We start from the raw sequence: 20,919 nt of genomic DNA, 5'->3' as shown, positions 1-20,919 counted from the left end.
AAGCCAGGCTGAGAAAAGTATCTCTTCTTATCTCTGTTTTCGAGAAACATAGACTTTTTTTTTTTTTAAGTTAGCTTGTAGGAAACATTTCTGCAGGCAGCTCTTCATAAAAGTAGCTAACCCCTCCTCTGGGTTGGACACGGCTGACTTGGACTGGATGGTGCAGAGAAAATAGTTAACTGTAACATCAAGAAAGGAAATTCACAGAAAGAAGTTGTCTGTGGAAAAGCTAACATGGCAGAAGACATGGAAGAGATTGGGGCTTAGGGAGCTGTTTGTACAAGGCGTGACATCAAGAAGGAGACAACTAAGGAAGCAGCTAGGCAAGACTGGGAAATCCAAAAGGGATAAGAGGGAATGTCATTAGAGATGTGGGTTGGATAAGAGATCTTCAAATGAGAACAAGGAATTTAAATTTATGACAGAAGCCAAGGAAAAGAGAGCATCAAGGATCAGAAGAATACAGCCATAGAAGCAAGAGACAACTAACATGGCATTTTTGACACATCAGGGAAATGAATGCTGAAAACAGAAGATAAAACAAGTTATGGAGATGAAGGTTAGAGTTCGGAGTGAGAACAGAGAAGGAAGTATGAGTTGCCGTAAGACAATATAGCAAAAAAGAAACTAACTCTTGGCAAGGGCTTAAATATGAAAACAGAAGGAGCAAGAAGTGATATGTGGGAAGATTGCCAGGGTCAAGACAGGACAGAAGTCGTCACGGATTATGGAAACAAGCTGCAGCTTAACTTCTACAAACCGAGTGCGTGATGACAGCTAACCAGACAGGAACAGATGTAAGATGGAAGAGACTGGAACAGACACTGAAAGCAACAGCACAGGTCTGAGAACTGCTACTGAGAATAGTGCTTTCTCCTTTTGTTCCTTGAAAATTAAAAGTACATTCAATCTAAACCAGGCAATTTCTCAATCTTCTTCATCCCCCCAACTCTTCCAGCCAGCGTTTCCTACTAACCTGGCATTTGAAACTCTTCAAATACTCGGCCCCCACCTGATCTTCTCGCTCAAACCCCGGTGCTTTCTTGTAGCTGCCGGCTGCCGTTACTGAATCTGGAGGAAAACCAATGCTCTCCAAGCTGTGTGGCTTTCCAATTGCGCCAGGAGGAGACCCACATATATTAGATGGGCTTCCGAGACTGCTGTTCCTACAAAGAATCTAATAGAAGGAACAAGAGTCAGAAAAGTACAGCAGCACCAAGTCGAAGAAGAAAAGCATTGCAGGGAACAGCTCAATCACTTCTTTGTGGGCATCAATTTTACTGACAGTCAACACAAGCATACAGGCTTCCAGTAAACAGGAGCTAAAAAACAGGGAAAAGCTCCCATAGATACTGGATATACACAGTCCCACAGTTATGGTTTTATTGCCAACACTTTGTACTGGAGTGCAATCTTATAAAAGCCAACCTACAGCTCTAAAAACATTTACTCTGAGGCCTTAGATGTGGCAGTTTCCAAACCGGACCAAAACCCTCCTCACTTTCCTTAGACAGTTGTGTGATATGGATCCTATCTGAGCTCTGAGGAGTAGTGTGAAACCTGGAAAGGTATTATGGCAGTCAGAATAACCAAGAATATTTAAGCTATATGTAATGCTGCATTTTTTGTTTTTCAGTTGGAAATCTGGAAGTTTTAATGCAGACACTAGTCAAGTATCAACAGCTGCATTAAAAAAGGGATTTCCAAATTCTGTTCTTTGGACTGTAATCAGGGATCACAACCACATGCAACAAGTCTAGTTTTGCACTGGAGATGAAGCCACAGACAGCAGCAAAGGAGATTAAGAGGAGTTTTAGAGAAAGAGCCTATGTGGATGAGTGCAGACATCCCATTTCTCTGGGATTATTATCAGTTATTTGCCTGCACTGGCAAGCATGGCTGTGTTTCAAACAACATTTAGACAATTACTGATACCACAGATTCAAACGTGGCACAGTTTGGGTTTGCATTAGGAAGAGGGAACATCCTACAATGTTTTGATTTAGTTTTTATACAGACATTCTGCTGTCCGTGCTTCCCTACAGTCGCAAAGTTACTACTCACTGTGGTGGAGGTGGGGCTAGTTGGCAGAGTTCCTGCTTTACTCCACACCTACAGTACAAATACAAAACAGAACACGCCACGTGAGGCTGGCTGCTAGAGGGACCTTTTTCTTTGATTAATTCATCATGTAAAATGATCACCAGCAAAGCCATATTTGTTTGCAAGCTACATGCAGATGCCCTGTGGAGTGATGAAGTCACAGAAAGACATGTGTTGCCTCGTGGCTTGCATCCAAAGATTAGTAAAGAGACTGTTTAAAAGAATAAAAAGCTTGAGATAGAAAAAGACCTAAATGGGCTATTAAGTGGAAGAGATCGTTAATTTTGTTGCAGTAGAGCATTTGGGTGATATACTTGTAGGATAAAGGGCTTCTGTTTTTTACTTCTTTCTACAGTGTTATTTACCAAGAGAAAATACTATGTTCAGTCTTTCCAAGATCTCTTTGGAATTCTAGTTGCAATCAAATTCAGCAGAACTATGAACTGTTGGTTGGCTTTGGCACTAGGAAAAATCAAACTACCAGTTTCTCTTTTCAAATAGGATAAAACAGAGGTCCTAAATGAGTTCACTTCTTCCTGACCAGTTTGAAGCCAGTTAAACTCACGCTATTTTACTTTCTCAAAACCTTGACCAACCCTTTGAAAAGGTTATACACTTTATCAACAGTAGTGCAAACAGGAAAGACTTCAAGAACTAAAAAAAATGAAGTGGTCTAGCATTCTATACGCTTATCATCTTTCTGTGTGTTTCCATTCAGCATTTGAAGATCTTCATTCTTGTGTGTACAACCAGAAGTACTACCAATACTCTGGGGCCTGATTTAAACATACTGCAGTGTTCAGCTATATCCAGAAGGAAGAGAGGGAGGGAAACAAGGATATCCTATAATGAAACACACAACATGCGCAGGCTAAGCCTCTGCGTTTACGTATGTAAACAAACTCGATTGTAGTTATGTACTTTAGATTGTGTTGGCTCACAGCCTTTAAGGAGTACTTGGGAAACTGAGCCTGATACGCACCTCCAGACATGAAGGCACTGGACTTCATGTACAGGGTTATTGCACTTTCCTGAAAGTACATCAACAAGCTTTGTGCAGAAAGGAAGGCTTAGAAATTTTATAGGTGAAATGACGATGCTAAAACCACCGAACTGTATGTGCCAAACAAAGAGATCCCTCTACAAAGCATGGAGCTGGTATCTAAAAGAAGAATGTCATATCCTTTATGTCTCTGGATACTTTAAGATTTCTCTTCTTAGAGAAGGAAGAAGAGCAACTCAGAGAAATCCAGATTTAGAAAGCACATACAAGGCCTCCTCACAGGGCTACATACATTGCTAAGGTCCGGAGCATGTGGGCTGGAAGGGCTGACTGGAACAGAATCACCAGCTGCTGATGGCATATACATCACAGGGCCTGTCTGGGTAGGGCTAGACACAGCCGAGGATTGCTGTAAATCTTCATTGAGAGGAGGCTCTGGAAGAAATACAAGCACATCGAGCATTACTCAAAGCTGTACAATTGCAATGGGCCACAAGATGTTTATGAACAAGAATAGTTAGATATGATTGAGAGAAGAAATATTCCACAAACACCTACTTATAAGCAGCACAAAAGCAAGGAGCAACCTTATCTGGCAAATAGCTACTTTTTAATCTAATATTCCTTATGTTATTACTGTCACCACTTGTACACTGTGCTGCTCATTAGTCTGTTAACACTGCTCCAAAATTATCTTCCTCGCATGAATTGTGTGTTATTCATTCAGCTGTCTTGAACTAAGCAGGGCTTCCTTCTTTGCTAGGCACAAAGTTGATGGGTGCGTTATAATTAGCCGAGGGAGATAAGTTCCCATCTGCTCTCAGTAGAAACCATTACCAAAAGAAAGTAACATACATAGAAAGGCGTACAGCTGTCAACCACACAAAAAGAAAGTGTCATTGACTTGGACGGTGGAGTAGAGATGCTGCAGACTTGTAGTCTTTCCATGTAATACAGCTCAGCATCTTTACAAGATCTACACGACAGGCACCATACTTGCAATACCTTTAACATACTGATTTCTACACGTTTCTTGTTAATAATCAGCAAAACTCATGCTAAGAGCATGTACAACAAATGTACTCATGTTATTTCAAGTTAATTAGGTCCTCAGTGCTCACCTTAATAAAAAAAAAAAAAAGGACTTAAATATATACATATCTATCTATCTATATATACACAATTCCATTAGATTGCACAAGAAATAACCAGGACTGAGTGACCTAGCTAGCCACAGAATGTTATTCTGTTTTTTTCATAGTATCCAGTACAGTTACATTGTTATGAATACGGAGTCTCCTAAACAGAAATACTGTGTTATAGACCAGGGACTTTGCAAAACGCTGTTTGTCTATCAAGATTTCATTCTCTCTTGAGCTTGCAGCATCAAACTGTGCAGTTGCATTATTGTGTTTTGGGCCACTATAGCCCAGAGCTTTGCTGTAATTACTGCTTGTCTACCAGGCTTCCTATAAAGGAGCTCTGTAAACTGTAGGGAATGTACTCTCACCATTCTTTGACAAAGGCAGCAATTACTAATTCCACCATTCACAAAGGATAATCAAATAACAAAGAGATGTGCTCAAGGCCATGAAGCAAGGCAGTATCAGAGCCAATCTACTGACTTATATGTAACCTGCTCTAATTACTGCAAATTCAACAATGAGACTGGAGTGCAAAAGTATGAGCCATAGGACTTGGGAGGTAACCATTACCTATGAATGGATTAAAATAATGCTCTATAAATCAAGGAGCTAGTAAGAAAAGCAGATTTGACGAACAGTGGACCAAAAGCCGCATATTTTTCTTCACCAACCTGAAGGTTTAAACTTTATGCAAAATATAAATAGTAAAATGTTATTTAATTTGTAGAACAGATCAATATGTTATCTATAACATGCAATTTTATCATCAGCTTTTAAAAATTAAACCAGTTTGCAACTTAGCTATGAACTGTTCATCTACGTACAGAAGACAAGCAGCTCTCACTCTGTTCGTTCTCCTAACTCGACATATGGAGAACTGAGCAAGTGAAAGACAGAGGGAAAAATGCTTCGAGGGACAGTGCAATAGGACTACCTACTGCCTTCAGCTCTGTTAACACCTCTCACTAGCACAGTTTTACAGAAATTATCGAAGTTAATACTTTGTTTCTGAAACTCTTTCACAGAAGCTCTTTGTGGCCCTATATTTTAAGCTATTTTAAGCTATCTGTTCTGGCCAGACGCTCTCCATAGCTTCAATTTCAAACATCCATGAAAGATGAGAGGAGCAGCCCACGTACGTTCTACATGTGCAAAGGCACAGAAGGGTCCTCGGGGACAGCTGCCAGACTGCTGCATATCATTGCACTTGGTGGATTTGTAGATCTAAGGATGGGAAAAAAAATAACCAGACATGAACAGGAAAAACAGTGACTGGCAGCCCAGGTACAAAAGTACTATAAAGAGACTCAATGATAAGATAGAAACACAGATAAAAGGCAAAAAGGCCAGCAGGTTTCAGGGTGACCCACTACAGCTACAGAAACCCCAGAATATGCCCATTACAGTTAAGCTCACGCAAAGAACACCCTCATCACAGTCAGCTCCCAAAGGTTACCAGTCTGCCATCAACTCCCTCAGTCTCACTGGGAGCTCCATGGATGATAAAAGTGCTAAAGGGTAGGAAACAGTTGGTAGGTAACAGCCCAGAAAGCTACAGCCATGTTTGCAAGGAAAATGACAAACTGTTGACAACGGTTGTAGGAAATTGATTATTTCCCTTCCACCCCAGTTCGACAGGCGGTGACAATGGCTGCTTTGCTGATACAGGCCCAGCAAAGATTTTCAGCACTGTAACATGAAGCAGGCTAGGACAAAGTCTTAATTACACTTTCTGCAAGGACACAGGAATGCTCTGCACATGTTCAATCTAAGAGTTTGGCAGCTTGTAGCACCAATTTGTGGGTATTTATACCCTCTGTATCCCAGGACCACGCCACAAGCAGCACACAGACTCTCCCAGCTGGCACATGAACATATCACATAAACCAGGAATTCATTTGCTTTTCTAGTCAGCTACTGAAGTGTCAGAGCAGGTTACTGTACCTCTGGATGGAACTGCTGCTCTGTGCGAGTGTGGCAGTATTGGCACGAGTCTCCATTTTCACACTTGGTAGGATCTCCCCACTCATCTCCATGTTTCACACTGGGACACGGTGAAGATCTGTGGAAATAAGGGAGCAGCAGACTGCAGCAGATGCACAAATGTGTTTTGAGCTTTGCTTCTTCAGTTGGGAACCAGGCGCAGCTGCCCCCCCCTTCCCAGCTGTACAATCCCTTTGGCTGACTGCTGCTTCCTCAGCCCCCACAGTGCTGCTATTGCTTCTTCCTCCCCCTCTCCCAGTTTTCCAATGGAAGCAGCATGGCTTAGCTCTCTGTCTGAAACCTAATCCAACCTGAACCAACGTAACTCAGCAATATTAGCAGCTGATGTGATTAGTGTCAGAGATGCAAGGTCTGGTTTCTCTTTTGGAACTGTACATTCATAGAAAGCTAACAAGTTAATTGGCTAATCCTACAACACATAATACCCTTGCAGTGGTATGTTTCCAGGGTTGTAGTGTGGCCATGTGGGACAGAGGCAGAGTCAGGTCACTGGGGAAAAGGCAAGCCCATTTTCTTTCTCCCAGCTGGGAACACTTCCGTTTCCCAAGTTTGAATGTTTGCTGTGACCTCCTTCCTCTGCTCTTTATGCTCTTATCCATTCCCCAAAACAACAGCAGAGGGAAGCAGACAGCAGCAGCAGCAGATGCCTGCACAGAAGAGGCAGCCACATCAGCTGGGGGTGGGGAAGCAACACAGAAGCAAGAAGGGATCAGGAGCAGAGAAGCTTTCACCTTTTCTCTTCCCCAAAGTACCCAGACAGGGGCAGAAAGCACGTGGCCGCTGCCTGAAGACTGACTTAGTGTTCCTGTTTCTCCTGAAGGGGTTGGGATTAATATTCCTTGGATTTTTTTGTTTTTTTTTTTTTTAAATACAGAACTTCAGTATCGATTCAAAAATTTCTGTGAATGCTGGGGGCAGGGAAGGGAAGTGAGAACATCCACTGTATTTTCTCTCCTGGCTTTCTGGTCTGCTCTTATGTTTTTCAAAAGGGAACTAAGGAAAAACCCCACTGAGATCACAACAAAAGCTCTGTTGTGTTAGAGGAAATGAGGGCCTATAACTTGGATAAAACTCGTTCAGGGAGACGCAGCATGCCGAAAAATCCAGGGACAGCTGAGCGAGGAGAACACCCTGGTGCCTCAATAGCAGTCTTTAGCAGTCGGTTAGGAATGCATGTCCAGCTACAGTACAGGTCACACTGTGCCTCACGATCCCCATCACCGGGCACATACAACAAGCAGCCTGGTGATTCTGAATCCCTTACCCATGAAAACACTGCTGTGAGAGTTTTTTCTAGATGGGGATTTTTTTTTTCTTGCACTGCTTTTTAAAGCGAGAGTTTATTTGAGAAGGGGAAGACAGACGCAGATCCTGTTCACCATAAAACCAGTTGTAACACTATTTAGCAACAGTTATTTATTAGAGACGCTGGTTCCTCTATAAAGCAAAGCTCCCTGTTTATTTGTTACCCCATCTCCTCGATGGAAATAACAGTCCATCATATCTGTCAGTAAAGGCCTTAGAGGCACACTAAAAAACTATCTAGCAGAGAAAATCTTAAATCCTTCCTCCTTACAGGCTTCTAATACACCTCACCACTCAACTCAGCTGGGAAACAGAAGATCCAGGCGCAGGATTACCTGTATTTGTGTTTTCTTGGGCTTCTTCTTCTGTCTTTGCTATTGTGGTAGTAGGGACAGGCATAACCCTGGCGACAGAGGCGGGGGGGTTTCTTACATTGCTCTGTCTTGTAATTTCCCAACACATACGTTGTATCTGCAAGAGACACAACCAGTTAGTTACCATGATCTCTATTTATTACACAAAGGTTTTTAACAGGAGCATGCACTCCACAAGCACCAGACCTTCCCAGTCCTGCAGAGCTTAATTGACACTCACCTTGCCACCTTGGTTCCTCGCTGAGTATTTTTTCTATCATAGCATGGCTAGCAGCAACTGCAGACTGACCCTCTATGCCACCTTCTGATGTAGTCTGACCATTCTGCAAAGCCTCCATGGCCTGAAGCTCCCTTGGTGGACAAAATCAAGTGAACAACAGACAGATTGAGCAGGTGGAGACAGATAAACGCTGATAAAAACTGTGACATACCATGCAACCATTCTTAAGTGGGTGCATTTCATTCATACTTTTTTTTGTCAGAACATCCTTAGTCAAACAGTAACTGCAATACTTGCTCTTCATCCTCTAACAATTCCGGATGCACTATTTTGACGCCCCCACCAGTTCCCACATCACAACTAGCTTAAAGTGTGCTCCCTCCCTGCCCCGTTTTAAGTATCCTCCCTGGAGATTTGGTAGATCTACCTTATTAGGAATGGATACATCATCATCACTCCAACACCAAGCATTTCACTCTGAAGCAGTATGGTCCCAGAAATGACCCTTTTCATACAGAACCCCAAGCCCTACTAACCTGATGTCATACACCGGAGAGCGCAGGTCATGGGGCCCGTGAGCAAAAGCACAGTGGACTCCATTCTTTGTGCAGTTTCCCTTGGAGTCTGTCTCATGGATGCAGATTCCAGTTTTGTAGTAGCGCAAGTGATACCTCCTCTCTGTGTCTCCAGTAGTTCTGTGCAAGAAGGGGCATCTGAGGTACAGAAGAAGGGGAAGAACCGCCACAGTTTAGTCACACAGACTCAACACTATCAGGAGACACATTGCCAATATAGGATGCTGTTGGCAACGCTTTTGCTAACTCTCCTTCTTCTCTTGTGCCTTCCAACATTACAAAGAACCCTTAAACCTGTCACTGCACAGTATTTAGTAGTTTCCCTCCAAAACAGACAACTGAATTATTAAGCCAGCAGCAGCTTATTATTCTACCCTACTGACTGCCAGGGATCTGGAAAAGAGCAAGGACACTGTCGAGGCATTCTGATATACTAGCCATGATTGAAGGGACATCACATGGCACAAACCATTTCCCCATCTAGACTTCGTGCTGTTACTGTTTCCTGCTGGTAACAGCCTTTCCTCCTACAGGGCTGCGACAGTCTATCTATAGCCAGATGCATCCTTTATGCAGAGCACAGGACCAGAAAGGAGAATTACGACTCTAACATTTTAATTGATGTTTTGTTTCCTCTCTTAGGCAGAAAAAGAATAATCTACACCAGGAAATATAAAAAGAACGTGATAGAATCGGTGAAGTTTATGCGTTGCAGTGTTTAGCTAAAAATACAAATCAGCAGGATTTTGAGATAGCAGCAGTTTTCATTTGTTGAATTTGAGCCAGATATGAGACAGTGATCTAAAAGCCAAAGGCCCCAAATATCTTATTTTTCCAATCCCTTCCAGTTCTCTTACAAGAAGGAAGAAAAGTATTGAAACAGAGGCCTCAGGCTAGGGATTTAGTCCATTCTGCTGCAGCCACAAGATCTTTACTTAATTGGGCAAAAAAATATTGTTTTCCCAATAAAATAGCATTTTTCTATGTGTGTTTATACTGGCACAAAGAAAGGGAACTGAAATTCCATCTTTCTATAGCATCTCTATATAAAACACTCTCTATATTTGACCATGGTTTGGCTACACTATTTATTCTTCCATATCTGTCACGTGGGTGAAGTCATATTGCTGTGTTAACCCATTAACTGCAGGAACCTGCCACATACACAGCAGAAACACTTGCATCTCTCACTTAAACTTACCACAGTCACAAGGAGGGAAAACCCAACAAAACAAACTCTTCCTCCTGTTGCCTTATTCCAGATACCTGACCTATCCCTACTGGCTTCTTAAAAGATCACGAAGACAAAACAAACTGGCAAGAAATTAGTATGATTCAAAAAGCTGGGTATGGATAATTCAGGGACAGATTGAGGACAAAATTCCTACTCTTTCAGCAATCTGTTAAAAACTGAGCTATAAAACTACTGAGCAAAAGCTATAATTTGACAATTAGGGACTTAGAGGAAGAATCTCTTTAAGTCCATTTGTCAGCTAGCTCTTTTTCACACCAGCTTTGCTAAAAATACATGAAAGCTGAATTCCCATCAACTTTGGTATCATCTCTGCAGCAGGCCTGGAGTACAGGGATTGCTACTACAGTTTTTACATCTGTTCTCATGTTACATATGCTACACAACTGCTTTGCTGCTGACTTGCCTCATCTCTACAAGACCTGGCTGGAATCATCACTGGACCCATCCCAAAAGCCTAATGCCTGAAAAGCAGGGTGCAGTCTTTACTCACTCATCTCCTTCTGGGCAGATTCCTGTGGTCTCGTCATACTTGGTACAGTAAATGTCAGGGCTGTAGTTAAATGTACCATCCCGGCGGCGGATAGATCTGCGACGACGCTGGTTGACAAAGTGCCAGTGGAAGCAAGTGTAGGGCCGGTGCTGAGTGCACTTGTGCTGCACGAAGAGAGGGCACTGCTCCGTGCGGAACTCCTTCAGGTAACTGCAGACAGAAGCCCAAAAAGCAGAATTTTAGGACTGGGATGGTGGTTGGAGATAACCGATTTCCCCACAGAGCCTGTGCCAAACCAGAACATCTGTCCCAGAGGTGCAGGCTGTCCTTCCCACACCATGCCTGGATTTTCCTCTCAGCACTACAGGCTGGGAGCTGCTTGGTTGTCCGTAAGGGGCAGGTATCAGTTACCAGGTTGGTTAACACAAACTGGAAAGCTAAAAGTAGCTGAAACTGCTTTGTGTCTTCCGGTATCATTGCAAAGAGGCTTTTCACAATCTTAGAAAACAGTTTGTGAGAAAAGACAACTCTGAAGTACCTTTCCAACCGTTTCTATCTCTAAATCTGAGATATGGGCAAAAAGGGTTTTCCCTCAGAGGTCAGTTTTAAAAAAAATAAATCAATAAAATAGACTTCTTTCAAGTTACTGAGAGAAAAAGATTTAAAGAAAACAACAACAACAACTTTTCCACCCCTTTTCCTCCTAGTTTCTCTCTGTTTCTCCTTCAGGCACATGTCAGCTGCAAATATAAAATCAATCCATTTCTCTCCTGCAATCTTGTGAATTCGGGACTCACTCTTGAAAAGCAGCATAACCATCCTCAACTCCTGGATGCTTACATGCTTTACTTTCATGTGTAATTCTCTGAAAGTACGTGCCTTCTTTTATCCCGAGAACTAAAGAAGTCACAAGCTTTTATTTGTGACACTAATGACAGTCTCTAAACCCAGATTGTAGAGGATTACAAAATGGTTTAGATCAACACGATGATCTGACTGACTGTGATCTGTGTGGAGGTGCTTACCAACCCCATGCTGCCCGAAACCCCCCAGGGACCCCCCCCAGGTATTTTGAGAGAACACACCAACAGCTCAAGGAACTCGGACCCAAACCCCATGGGGTGAGGCTCCAAGAACACCACAGAAGGCCCCCAGCAGACCAGGGGTAACTGCCTCCCACAACAGCTCACACTCTGGTCTCTTATGTTTAGAGGTTTAAAGCAGGGAGGAACAAAATCTGACCGTCAGATAAATGCTGGCATTCTGCTGGAAGCAGCAGGGTGGTCTAACAGCAGATGCGGACTCATTTTGAGCTGTGTGTGTACATCAAGGCAAAACAATGGAGTACAGGAATTTATGAGGTATTCATTCCCATACCACACAATCTATCACACTTCTAAATAAATGGAAATGTGCCTGATGCCTAAAGATGTATTTACAGATATTGCACTGAACTCAGTCAGAGAGCAACAGCTGTAAATGAAGTATCCTTTCCTCCTCACCCCAGGCTGACAAGAAAGCCTCAGGAAAACAGATGTATCCAACAAAAGTGATTTTATTTGTTCGCTCTGAGGAGAGACTAGCAGTGGTGAGAGCTTTCCTACATGGGATTTTGCCAGTGTGAAAGGATAAAAGCTCCTCCTCTTTAGCCTCCAGAGATGTGGGATGTGCCTTCGCCCTGGATCTGTGAAGGCCGCGTGCCCTTCGCACCCTGAGCCCACCCATCCCCAATATCCGCACTGGGGCCTACTGCTTAATGCCAGAAAATGTGGAGGCAGCATGCAGAAACAGGTCCGTTTGGAGCAGACGAGGGCTAACAACATCACTTTGTTCCTTTTGGCTTTTAAAAAGCCGGCTCCCTTCAAATGGAGGTCCCCACTCCAAGCACAGCAGTTCATCTGAAAAGGGAATGTTGTGAGAGAATTAATCCATGCTTGGACAGCTTTCCAAGCCATTGGACCAAGTACAGGTGTAGAAGGAATTCTCCAGATTATTTTATCTTATCAGTGCGCTAATAAGACTTAGGAGAGAAGTGACTGTAACAACACTTAGGTTAGAAAGTGAATTAAGCAAACTTAAGCAGCATGAGCTGACTGCGCTGCGGGATACGGCCTGGTCACCAGCCAGGCCCTTCCACCCAGACGTCTCCACATACACCTGAGAGGGGAGGTTTTATTTTCATGCTGCTGCTGTTTTACATGCAGAGAACAGCAAAACAGGGGCTGCATGCCCCAGCCAGTGTCATACAGCATTCAGAGCCAGCGACGGAAACCAAAAGAGCATTCATCTTCACCAAAGTGAGTGAAGAGTCCAGGCTTAATTTGAGGACCAGCATCATGAACCTCGCCAGTGCTCTGAGACCTTGTCCTGGTTTCAGTTAGAACAGACCTGAGGGGAGATATCAGACCTAAACCACCCAGGCATCAAGCCCAGCACTCCAGTCCAGTCCTCTAGTGAAAGGCATGTATGAAACACGGCATTGGAAGAAAAAAAAAAAAAAAGCCTAAAAATATACGATCAACAAGCTGAAATGGCTTCGCTTTAACTGGAGAGTTTAAAAACGTACACACAGCCGAGGGAGTTCGGTCCCTGGAGTGTCAATTGTTGCTGAAGAGCATTTGAAAATTAATTGCATTTCATGATTGGCTAAACTCCCTGGAGAAACATTTATTATAATGTAAATGAGAGATAATTACATAAGTAAATGGTTCACCTGAGAAGTGTTTAACACCTAACTCGCTTCATCAGAAACTCATGCTTTGATGCTGTCTATTAAATAAATGATCTCTCACTCTTCATTTCAAAGCGAGCCCCGCAAACAGGTATCACCGAGCTCGGCAGCAACACATTAACTGCGCACCATCACCTTTGCCATCAAGCCCAACAGAGGAAAACCAGAGTTGTCACATTAACTCGGTCATTTCAAACCTTTCAATCACTGCTTTGGGTTCTTTTTTTTTTCAGCCCACTGTAACATTTTAACTCACCCTCCTCCACAATAGCCTGAATGGTAAATTGCCTTATAGGCCTCTATTTTCTTGATTTATGAATTGAGTTTTGGCTCCTTTGGGGGAACACGGGCCACTCAACCAGCCACTTTGTATTAAAATATATGAGAGACATCCAAACCACATGTGTTTTGGGAACAGGGAAAGGATATACGGACTGTACGACTGCAATGTGATTGCTCACTAAGCAGAATGCTATTAATATTTCAATAGTCTCTCGGCAAAGGCTCTAAGCAGAACACACTGTCGTGACAGATCCTCCTGGCATGCACGGTCTCCGCAAATACTTTCCCAGTGGACTTGGGAAAAGGAATTTTTGAACGACCCTTCAAACTGAAAACATGCTGATAACTGGTACATATTTCACAGCATGTCAGCCAAATGCCATGCCTTTACAGGAAGAGGAAATCTAGCAATGATAACTCACATTTCTCAACTCTCTGAAGAGCTCAGGAAACTCTACACGAGGGGCAGACAAATTAGTACCCTGCTTCACATAGGAGTTATTTCTATATTTGTTAGAAAAAAAAAAAAAAAAAAGACTTGAAACTGATCAGTTTTGCATTCATCTACTTAACACACATATAACACAAGAGAAAGTGCTTTATTTAATATTTTCAAGCTCAATTTTTTAAGAAGCAGAAAGCACATAGCATGATCTTCTCGTGATACGACATTAAGTCAACAGCAACACCCAGGTTCCTGGAGGAAACCTTATCATTTACAATTCCTACCAAAGACAAATGCAATTTATCTAAACAAATAAGACAATACCGGCCAGAACAATGCCTGTCACCAGGCTGAACTGAACTTGCTGCTGAGCGGGACAGCCGCTACTAGAAACGAAAGCTTCTTTCACTAGGCAGACGATGGGAAAGATGACTTTTCCCAACTAGCTTTGGGAACTCCTGGAGAATAAAAGGAGCTGCAAAGTCCTGGCGCAGGGGGACGACACACCAAGAATTTTACTTTGCTGAAATCCCACTTCCTGCAGGCTGGGAAGTGGGAAGGGGCAGTAATAACTCTCCGCCAGAGTTTATGCTAGCAGGGGAACTGCCAACTGCCTGTAACTGCTAGCAGCAGCTCAGCAAGTGTTTGCATCTGCAGCCAGCAACTGCAGCCAGTTCCCCCTCTGCCCTGGGGGGGATCGAGCTGCAACCTGCTTCGGGAGCTGCAGGCGGAAAGACAGGGTAGGGGGGAGATGCAAAATTGCACTTCCAAATGTCACCACCACCAACAACAAAAAAATCAAACCTAAAAAAGGGGAAGAAAAACACAAGAAGAAACTAACCGAGAAGCTTCATTTGCAAACTCAATAACTGCAGCCTTGTCCTGGTCGCATTCCTCGCCTGCTGCTGCAGAGATCGCTCAGCTTGCTGCAGCTTTGCTGGTTTGGCTGTGCGAGCAGCCGGCGTGCTCAAGCAGCGCGGCGCGCAGTATACCTGCATCCATAACATGTTCCAGGGCCGCAGACTTCCTGCCAAACTTGATAAAAGTCACGCATGCACTGGCATGAGCTCAATCCAGGAAAATGTGCTGGTAATGCACGAAGACAGCTGAGCTCTAAATTCCTCGTTAAAAGCCTTTCCCAAAGCTCCCTGAAATCACTGGAAGACGCGCAGTGACGCCAGAAGAGAAATCTCTGCTTTATAGCAGAGGGATCAGGAGGACTGGGGGGGGAGAGGCATTGTTGACGAAGGTGGAAAAGAAAGGAGAAAAACAACTCCTCCAAATCCCTGTTCTTCCCACAACACAAAGCCGGGCCCTCCTTCCCTTCCAGCACCCCTGCGCTGTCTTTCTGCAAGCCCCAGGACGGGCTCCTCTCCTCACAGCCCTCCTCACTCCTCCCCATCAATTCCCTTTCTGCCAAAATTCCTTTCGGGCCCAAAGAGAGCACCGAGGCTGACAAACGGGATCTAAATCTTCTGCAGCAGTAGGACAGCAGAGAGAAAACCATGAGGTAATTGTCTAATCCGGACTAAGGCACTCTGCCTGTACAAGGAGGACAGCAGGGAGACCTCATGCCAGCGTCATCCAGGTTCTGTGTGCACGTGGTGGGTGCCTACACCCACACAACGACGCTAAAGGACCTCTCGGAGAGGCCCACGTGAGTGACTGGTGCTGGGTTTTGTGGTGTGAGACCGAAACAAACCACGGACACCTTTCCTGGGAACTCCAGCCATGGGGCCCCATCCCCACAGCAGCTCCCGTCACAAGAAGCCACTCGCAGGAGGCAGCACGGGTCGCTCTCAGGTAAATCTAACCAAGAACCCTGCAAATAAAGTGCCTTTTGTTTAAAAAAAAGAAAAAAAAAAAAGGAAAAAAGAAAGAAAAAAGAAAACAAACAAACCTCCATTTCCTGTGAAGATTTCAGAGATAAGGAAGAAAATGCTCTCATGCCACTAACGTTTCTTTTAGTCCTGTCTGCCTGCATCTCTTGACAGACAGGATCATGCAGCAAAAATATAATTTTATCGGCATAAAGTAGCTGGGAATGCCGTGGGCTTGTGCTGGCCTTTTTACATCCGTGACGTCCCGCTGTTTCAGACAGGACAGCACGAGGCTACGCCACAGACCTCTCCGTAAAGTTTCAGGTGGTCCCAGCACACCGCAGCCACGGGCAGAGCTTTCTGAGCCCTGCTGCGTGAACGACAGAGGTCACTGCTCCCAGCTGCTCCCCGGCTTTCCTCTGCTGGAAGCTCCCCTCAGCACCCACCTTTCCAGGCAGCAGGAAGCTCAAAGTTTCCCTCATTCAGCTTAGGAATAAATAAAGAAAATTACCAGCGCTGCTTCAAAGTTTAAATGAGTGGTTCAAGCTAGCGCAGAATTGTCTGAAGCAAACCCAACGTGCTTCCCCAACAGACTCCTGCAAAGTGGGCAGCATTGCAAAACCCAGGAAAAAAAAACAATGCTCCTGTAGATATAGATATGTTTCAAATTCAATACAGCTTATTATTGAAAATATTTTCAAAACCGCTGTTTTCTTTTTAAGCTCAGAGAGCCAACCCAACACAAGGGGAAAAGAGCTGTCCGTATTTAATCAGCTCTCTAAATTCATTTCACCCTCATAAAATTTTATTACAGAAGATGATATCAAACACGCTTTAAGTAAGAAACCCATGACTCAATTATTTTCCTTTACTGAACTGTGGTATTCCAATTGAAATGAGTCAGTGGCGCATGACAGAATCTACTTATTCCAACAGGATACTCAATAAAAATCCTACTAATGTACCTTTTGTCTAACATATCATTACTGACAGGGGGAAAGCCACGATATGCAGCTCTGACATTGCTCCGGAGTTTTTGCTCTTCAGTCAAAGATACTCGAGAACAACTGTAAATAAATAAAGAAACGGGGATTTAAAGAAAAGCATGGCTCCACAATAATTAGCCCGCAATGGATATTGTGAGATTATTGAGATTTGGGTTTCTCTGCGCCGGCAGTTCCCTGTAACACCCTGCCACATCTCCTGGCACACCGGCAGGGCGGCTGGAAGGCTTTGCTTTTAGGGAATTCATCAGCACGCCAAGAAGGTCAGCGAGGCGCCAGCCTCGGGGGCTTTTACTGCTGCCAGCGACCACGGCCTCCGAACACCTTTCAGAAACAGGGTTTGACACTACCTTTCCCAAGACATCTTATAAAATGTTTTCATTTCGATGCAAAGCGAGCTTCCTGACAGGGAACGCTGCCTTCCACTCCCGTGATTTCTTGGGATTTGGGAGGAAAAAAAAAGCATGAAAGAAGCAATCTAGCTTCACAGGAGCTGAAACTTCACAGGGGTGGGCACAGGGAAACCGCACTCCCCACCCCACAGCTGGGGTCTGCCCGCAGCCTGCTCTAAAACCTGCCTAGACCCCTGGCAAGGAAACATTCAGCATCCTTCTAATCAGAGCAGGAGTTCAGACAAGTTTGTTCCAACAAACAGCTGGGGGGAGCTGAGTGTGGTGGTTTGTTTTTTTTTTTGCCGTTGTTTAAAAAAAAAAAAACCTTACTAGCAGATGTCATTTCGTATTGAAATACAGTCTCACGCTAGTCACAGCTGAGTATCAAACAAAATAATAAGCATTTAATAATTGCAAACACATTTAGCAGCAAGCTTGATGGTTTTCATCGTGATTTCAGGGTAAGTTTTCTGAGCAGGCTTTGGCAGGAACCTTTATCAGTCACCACTATTGTGACAGAATCCAATGCTAGGACCGATTTAACAAAAATACCAATTTAATGCTGTTTTTCTCAACAAGCTCCCAGACCTGCCCAAGCCCCTATGCCCCCAACACAAAGGATTTTTGCACATGCCATGCATCGCCTTCCACAAAACACGAGCATCGCTCTTTTTCAGCACACCTCAACAACCGCTCGGCTTTTTCCCTTTCCACGCTGTCAAGTCAGGTGCAGTTTTGTAAGCCTTGAAAAGATTAGAAAGCATTTAAACCTCCGAGGAAAATAGATGGGCCACTTTATAAAAACAAAAGGCTGCCAGCGACCGCGGGGAAGGAAAAAAGGATGAGGAAAAAAGTTTCGGCAAGCTCCCATCTGTCAGGAAGACAGACTTCACATGCCTCGGTGTTTTCTTTATCACCTAAATAAATTGAACCATCAACTGGAAAAAGGTCACACCGCAGACAGCGCCGGGCGATCGTGAAGCTGTTTGATTTCCCCTTCTCCATTAGAGCTTGACAATAATGTCAGCCTAAGGGCGAAGAAAGAAAGTGAAAGTTGGAGAGACTCCTTGCAGATGCACGGGGCTGGCCTGGGTTGGTCGCAGAGGTGTTTTTGTTCGAGGCGCTCCCGTAACCCACGGCGTACCTCTGCGAATAAAAGGACGACGGCTTCACATCCGTAGAGCATGGTGTGCTGAGAGGTTCCCCTCCTTTTCGCTGCAGGACTAGGGAGGCAGCACGCACAAGTTTTCCTTTTCCTCGACATCCGATGGATCTGGCAGGCGAAGCTGAGCTGGAAGCTTCCGCTTAAAGGCTGCAGGGTAGCGTGTGCTGCACAAACTGCAGCACCAGCTGCTATTTTGGGATGTCAAAGCACGCCGGGGCGGGTGACAATGCGAGCAAGTCAGCCGGACTCCACGGGAAGAACAAGGGATTACTTTGCGCTCGATCACTTTCCCGGCACTTTACAGACGGGAGCTTTAATTGATTGCTAAAAATAGCCCCGTCCGTCCCGAAATAGAACAGTGGCAACTCGCAGAAATTTTCATGAGGTTTGTCAATGGGAAGCAAAACATCTGACAAATGGCTGTTTCTCGTGGATACAGAAAAGCTGAGGAAAACAAAAAATAAAAATTGATGCTGCAGCACGGTGCCAAGCCGGGACAGGAAGACAGCCCCGCACCAGCTTCAGGGAAAACGTTGCTCGGTTTCCAGACAGCCAAAAATGGCTTCGTTTGGAGAGAAATCCTGCCATGCAGCTCGAGCAGCTCACCAAGGCCGTGTCTCGGTGAGGAAAGGGAAGCGTGGCTTTGCATGCAGAGTTAAGGCAATAAAATCAAGGCTTGCCCTGTGCACCAGCAGCCAGGACCCCAGGCTTAGGGTTAGGGTTGCGTTACCGACCGTGGGTGTGTGGGGGTGCTCGGCCCCTCTTCCCCGCAGCCCAGCGTGGAGCTGTGCCATTCAAACCAGCCCAGTACAACACCTGGAGGCTTTTTTTTTTTTTCTGTCTGCATGTTTTTTTTTTTAAAGCATCAACCTGTTGCATCATCAGGCCATGAATGGTAATAAGGCAGAGTAATTCCCATAAAACCCGTCTTAAACCCAAGTCTTTGTTTGCACGGAGCTTTCAGCTTTATAATTAAAACAATCCAAGGACAGGCACATACAAACCCTTATCTAGAGGGCATTTTGGAGCTGTTTCCTTAGGAGCTATGAAGCCTTCAGCTCACGCTCACATTTCACCCAGTTTGATCTCCGAACGAGCTGGCCGTGAACACGCATCGCTCGGCGCGGCCTCAGGATTAACCACGCGTTCAGGCCGTCCACACGATGTTTTAGAAACATTTTTCTAAATTGTTTTTCAGAAACAATTTTTCCAAGTCGGAGCAACACATTTTCAGCTTGACAACACCCCAGCTGTGCCTGAAGCAAGCCTCAAACACAGCCCTCATCGCTCTCCAGGTTGGTTTCCACTCCACACCCTATTTCGGGGCCACATTATTCCTTCCCTACAGCACCTGCCTAAGTGCTGAGCTTACGAAACCAGGATCATATTGAAGCGATTATGTTTCAGCAACATGTGGACTGAGCTCAACTGTTTCAGTGAAAATCCTCAAACTTAATGAAGCTGGACAGCTACACGCTGCTGGAGGCCTCCACCTGCTTCCATTCTCACTACAATACATCGACGTGTGCTTAAATACGAGCACGTATTTTACTCCTAATTACCTAACAGAAACATCCATCCGTGGGCTTTTTTCAGTCCCAAACGTGGAGAACACCCAATAAATCTTTGGAAACACCAGGTTCATATGGAGTTGACATGTATCAGGTTTGCTGGACTCGACCGAAATGAACCGAGGCCTGAAGAATACATCCATGTCCTGTGCTATAAAAATTAAAACGCCAGCTTCCCGTGAGGTTTCTGACACAGCATTTCTCTCGGTGCTCCTTCAGGCCCTCCCAAAGCCTACCCAGGGTCAGCAGCTGTAGGAACGCTCGGGGAGGCTGGCAACAGGGCCGGGCTGCTTGAAGCGCTGCGTTACTCGCTCTGCTAGCTCCCTACAACAAAACATCCCACGCACAAGGATCTGTAAAGGCTAATTCAGAACAACATTGCTTCCACACAAGCCGTTACACAGCTCTGGCTTTCAGCGACGGGTTTTTACGAGTGTTTTCCAAGCAGCTAGCCTTCAGCACCCAGCCTCACAGGGGATGCTCCAGATGCTGCAGCCCTCCCTCTCCTGCCTGTGCCCGCAGCCTTCATGATCTAACAAGCAGCTCGAGGATCAGTTGCAGTCCCACGCTCACAACGATTTTAAGGCAGGACATGAACTGTCTGAAGGTCTGCACTAGCACTGAACCACAAGCATAAACCTCAAACTCCTCACGAAACGACGGCTCTGCAGTGCTCTCATCCAGACCGCTCCACGTGCGAGCAGGCAAAGCTGTCTGCGCCCCTCCAGGCTGAGAGCCAGCCACATCTGCAGCAGGCTCTTTGGAAAGGTTTACAGTTGTGAACAGACACTTTCTTTTGTGAGTTCAAAACAAAACACGACGATTACCTAGCAGGCAGAAACCTGCAGCCATAACACATGTGCCAGCACAGAGATAAAAGCCAGCTCTCACGGGCTGATTGTACAGAATCGCTGTTAGCCGTGCCGGTGATTTTCTCTGCGTCCATGGCAGCCCAACGGACAGGACCAGCACACCTCAGAACCAAAACCCTGCACCCAGACAGGTTGACAGGAGCACCGATGCTTCCCACAGCAG

The 20,919-nt window shown here is 44.8% G+C and overlaps 1 protein-coding gene across 5 annotated transcripts in view; it reads right to left on the bottom strand.

The window, feature by feature from the left end:
- UNK (unk zinc finger) overlaps positions 1-20,919 on the bottom strand; it is a 39,565-nt gene that overhangs the window by 11,500 nt on the left and 7,146 nt on the right. For 3 of the 5 annotated variants that reach the window (XM_032199875.1, XM_032199877.1, XM_032199878.1), the window contains exons 2-10: positions 10,475-10,684; positions 8,691-8,867; positions 8,155-8,285; positions 7,896-8,031; positions 6,196-6,313; positions 5,391-5,475; positions 3,399-3,541; positions 2,065-2,112; positions 977-1,177 (exon numbers count right to left, since the gene is read on the bottom strand). In XM_032199875.1, the coding sequence (XP_032055766.1) occupies positions 977-1,177; positions 2,065-2,112; positions 3,399-3,541; positions 5,391-5,475; positions 6,196-6,313; positions 7,896-8,031; positions 8,155-8,285; positions 8,691-8,867; positions 10,475-10,684 (1,249 nt within the window). The remainder of the gene's footprint in view (positions 1-976; positions 1,178-2,064; positions 2,113-3,398; positions 3,542-5,390; positions 5,476-6,195; positions 6,314-7,895; positions 8,032-8,154; positions 8,286-8,690; positions 8,868-10,474; positions 10,685-20,919) is intronic. The other 2 variants (XM_032199876.1, XM_032199879.1) reach the window with 2 other exon arrangements.

This window comes from Aythya fuligula, chromosome 18 (assembly GCF_009819795.1).
Source record: "Aythya fuligula isolate bAytFul2 chromosome 18, bAytFul2.pri, whole genome shotgun sequence".
NCBI classification, from domain to species: domain Eukaryota; kingdom Metazoa; phylum Chordata; class Aves; order Anseriformes; family Anatidae; genus Aythya; species Aythya fuligula.
Note: the sequence above shows the minus strand (reverse complement) of the source record. Positions and strands in the feature narration are given on the sequence as shown.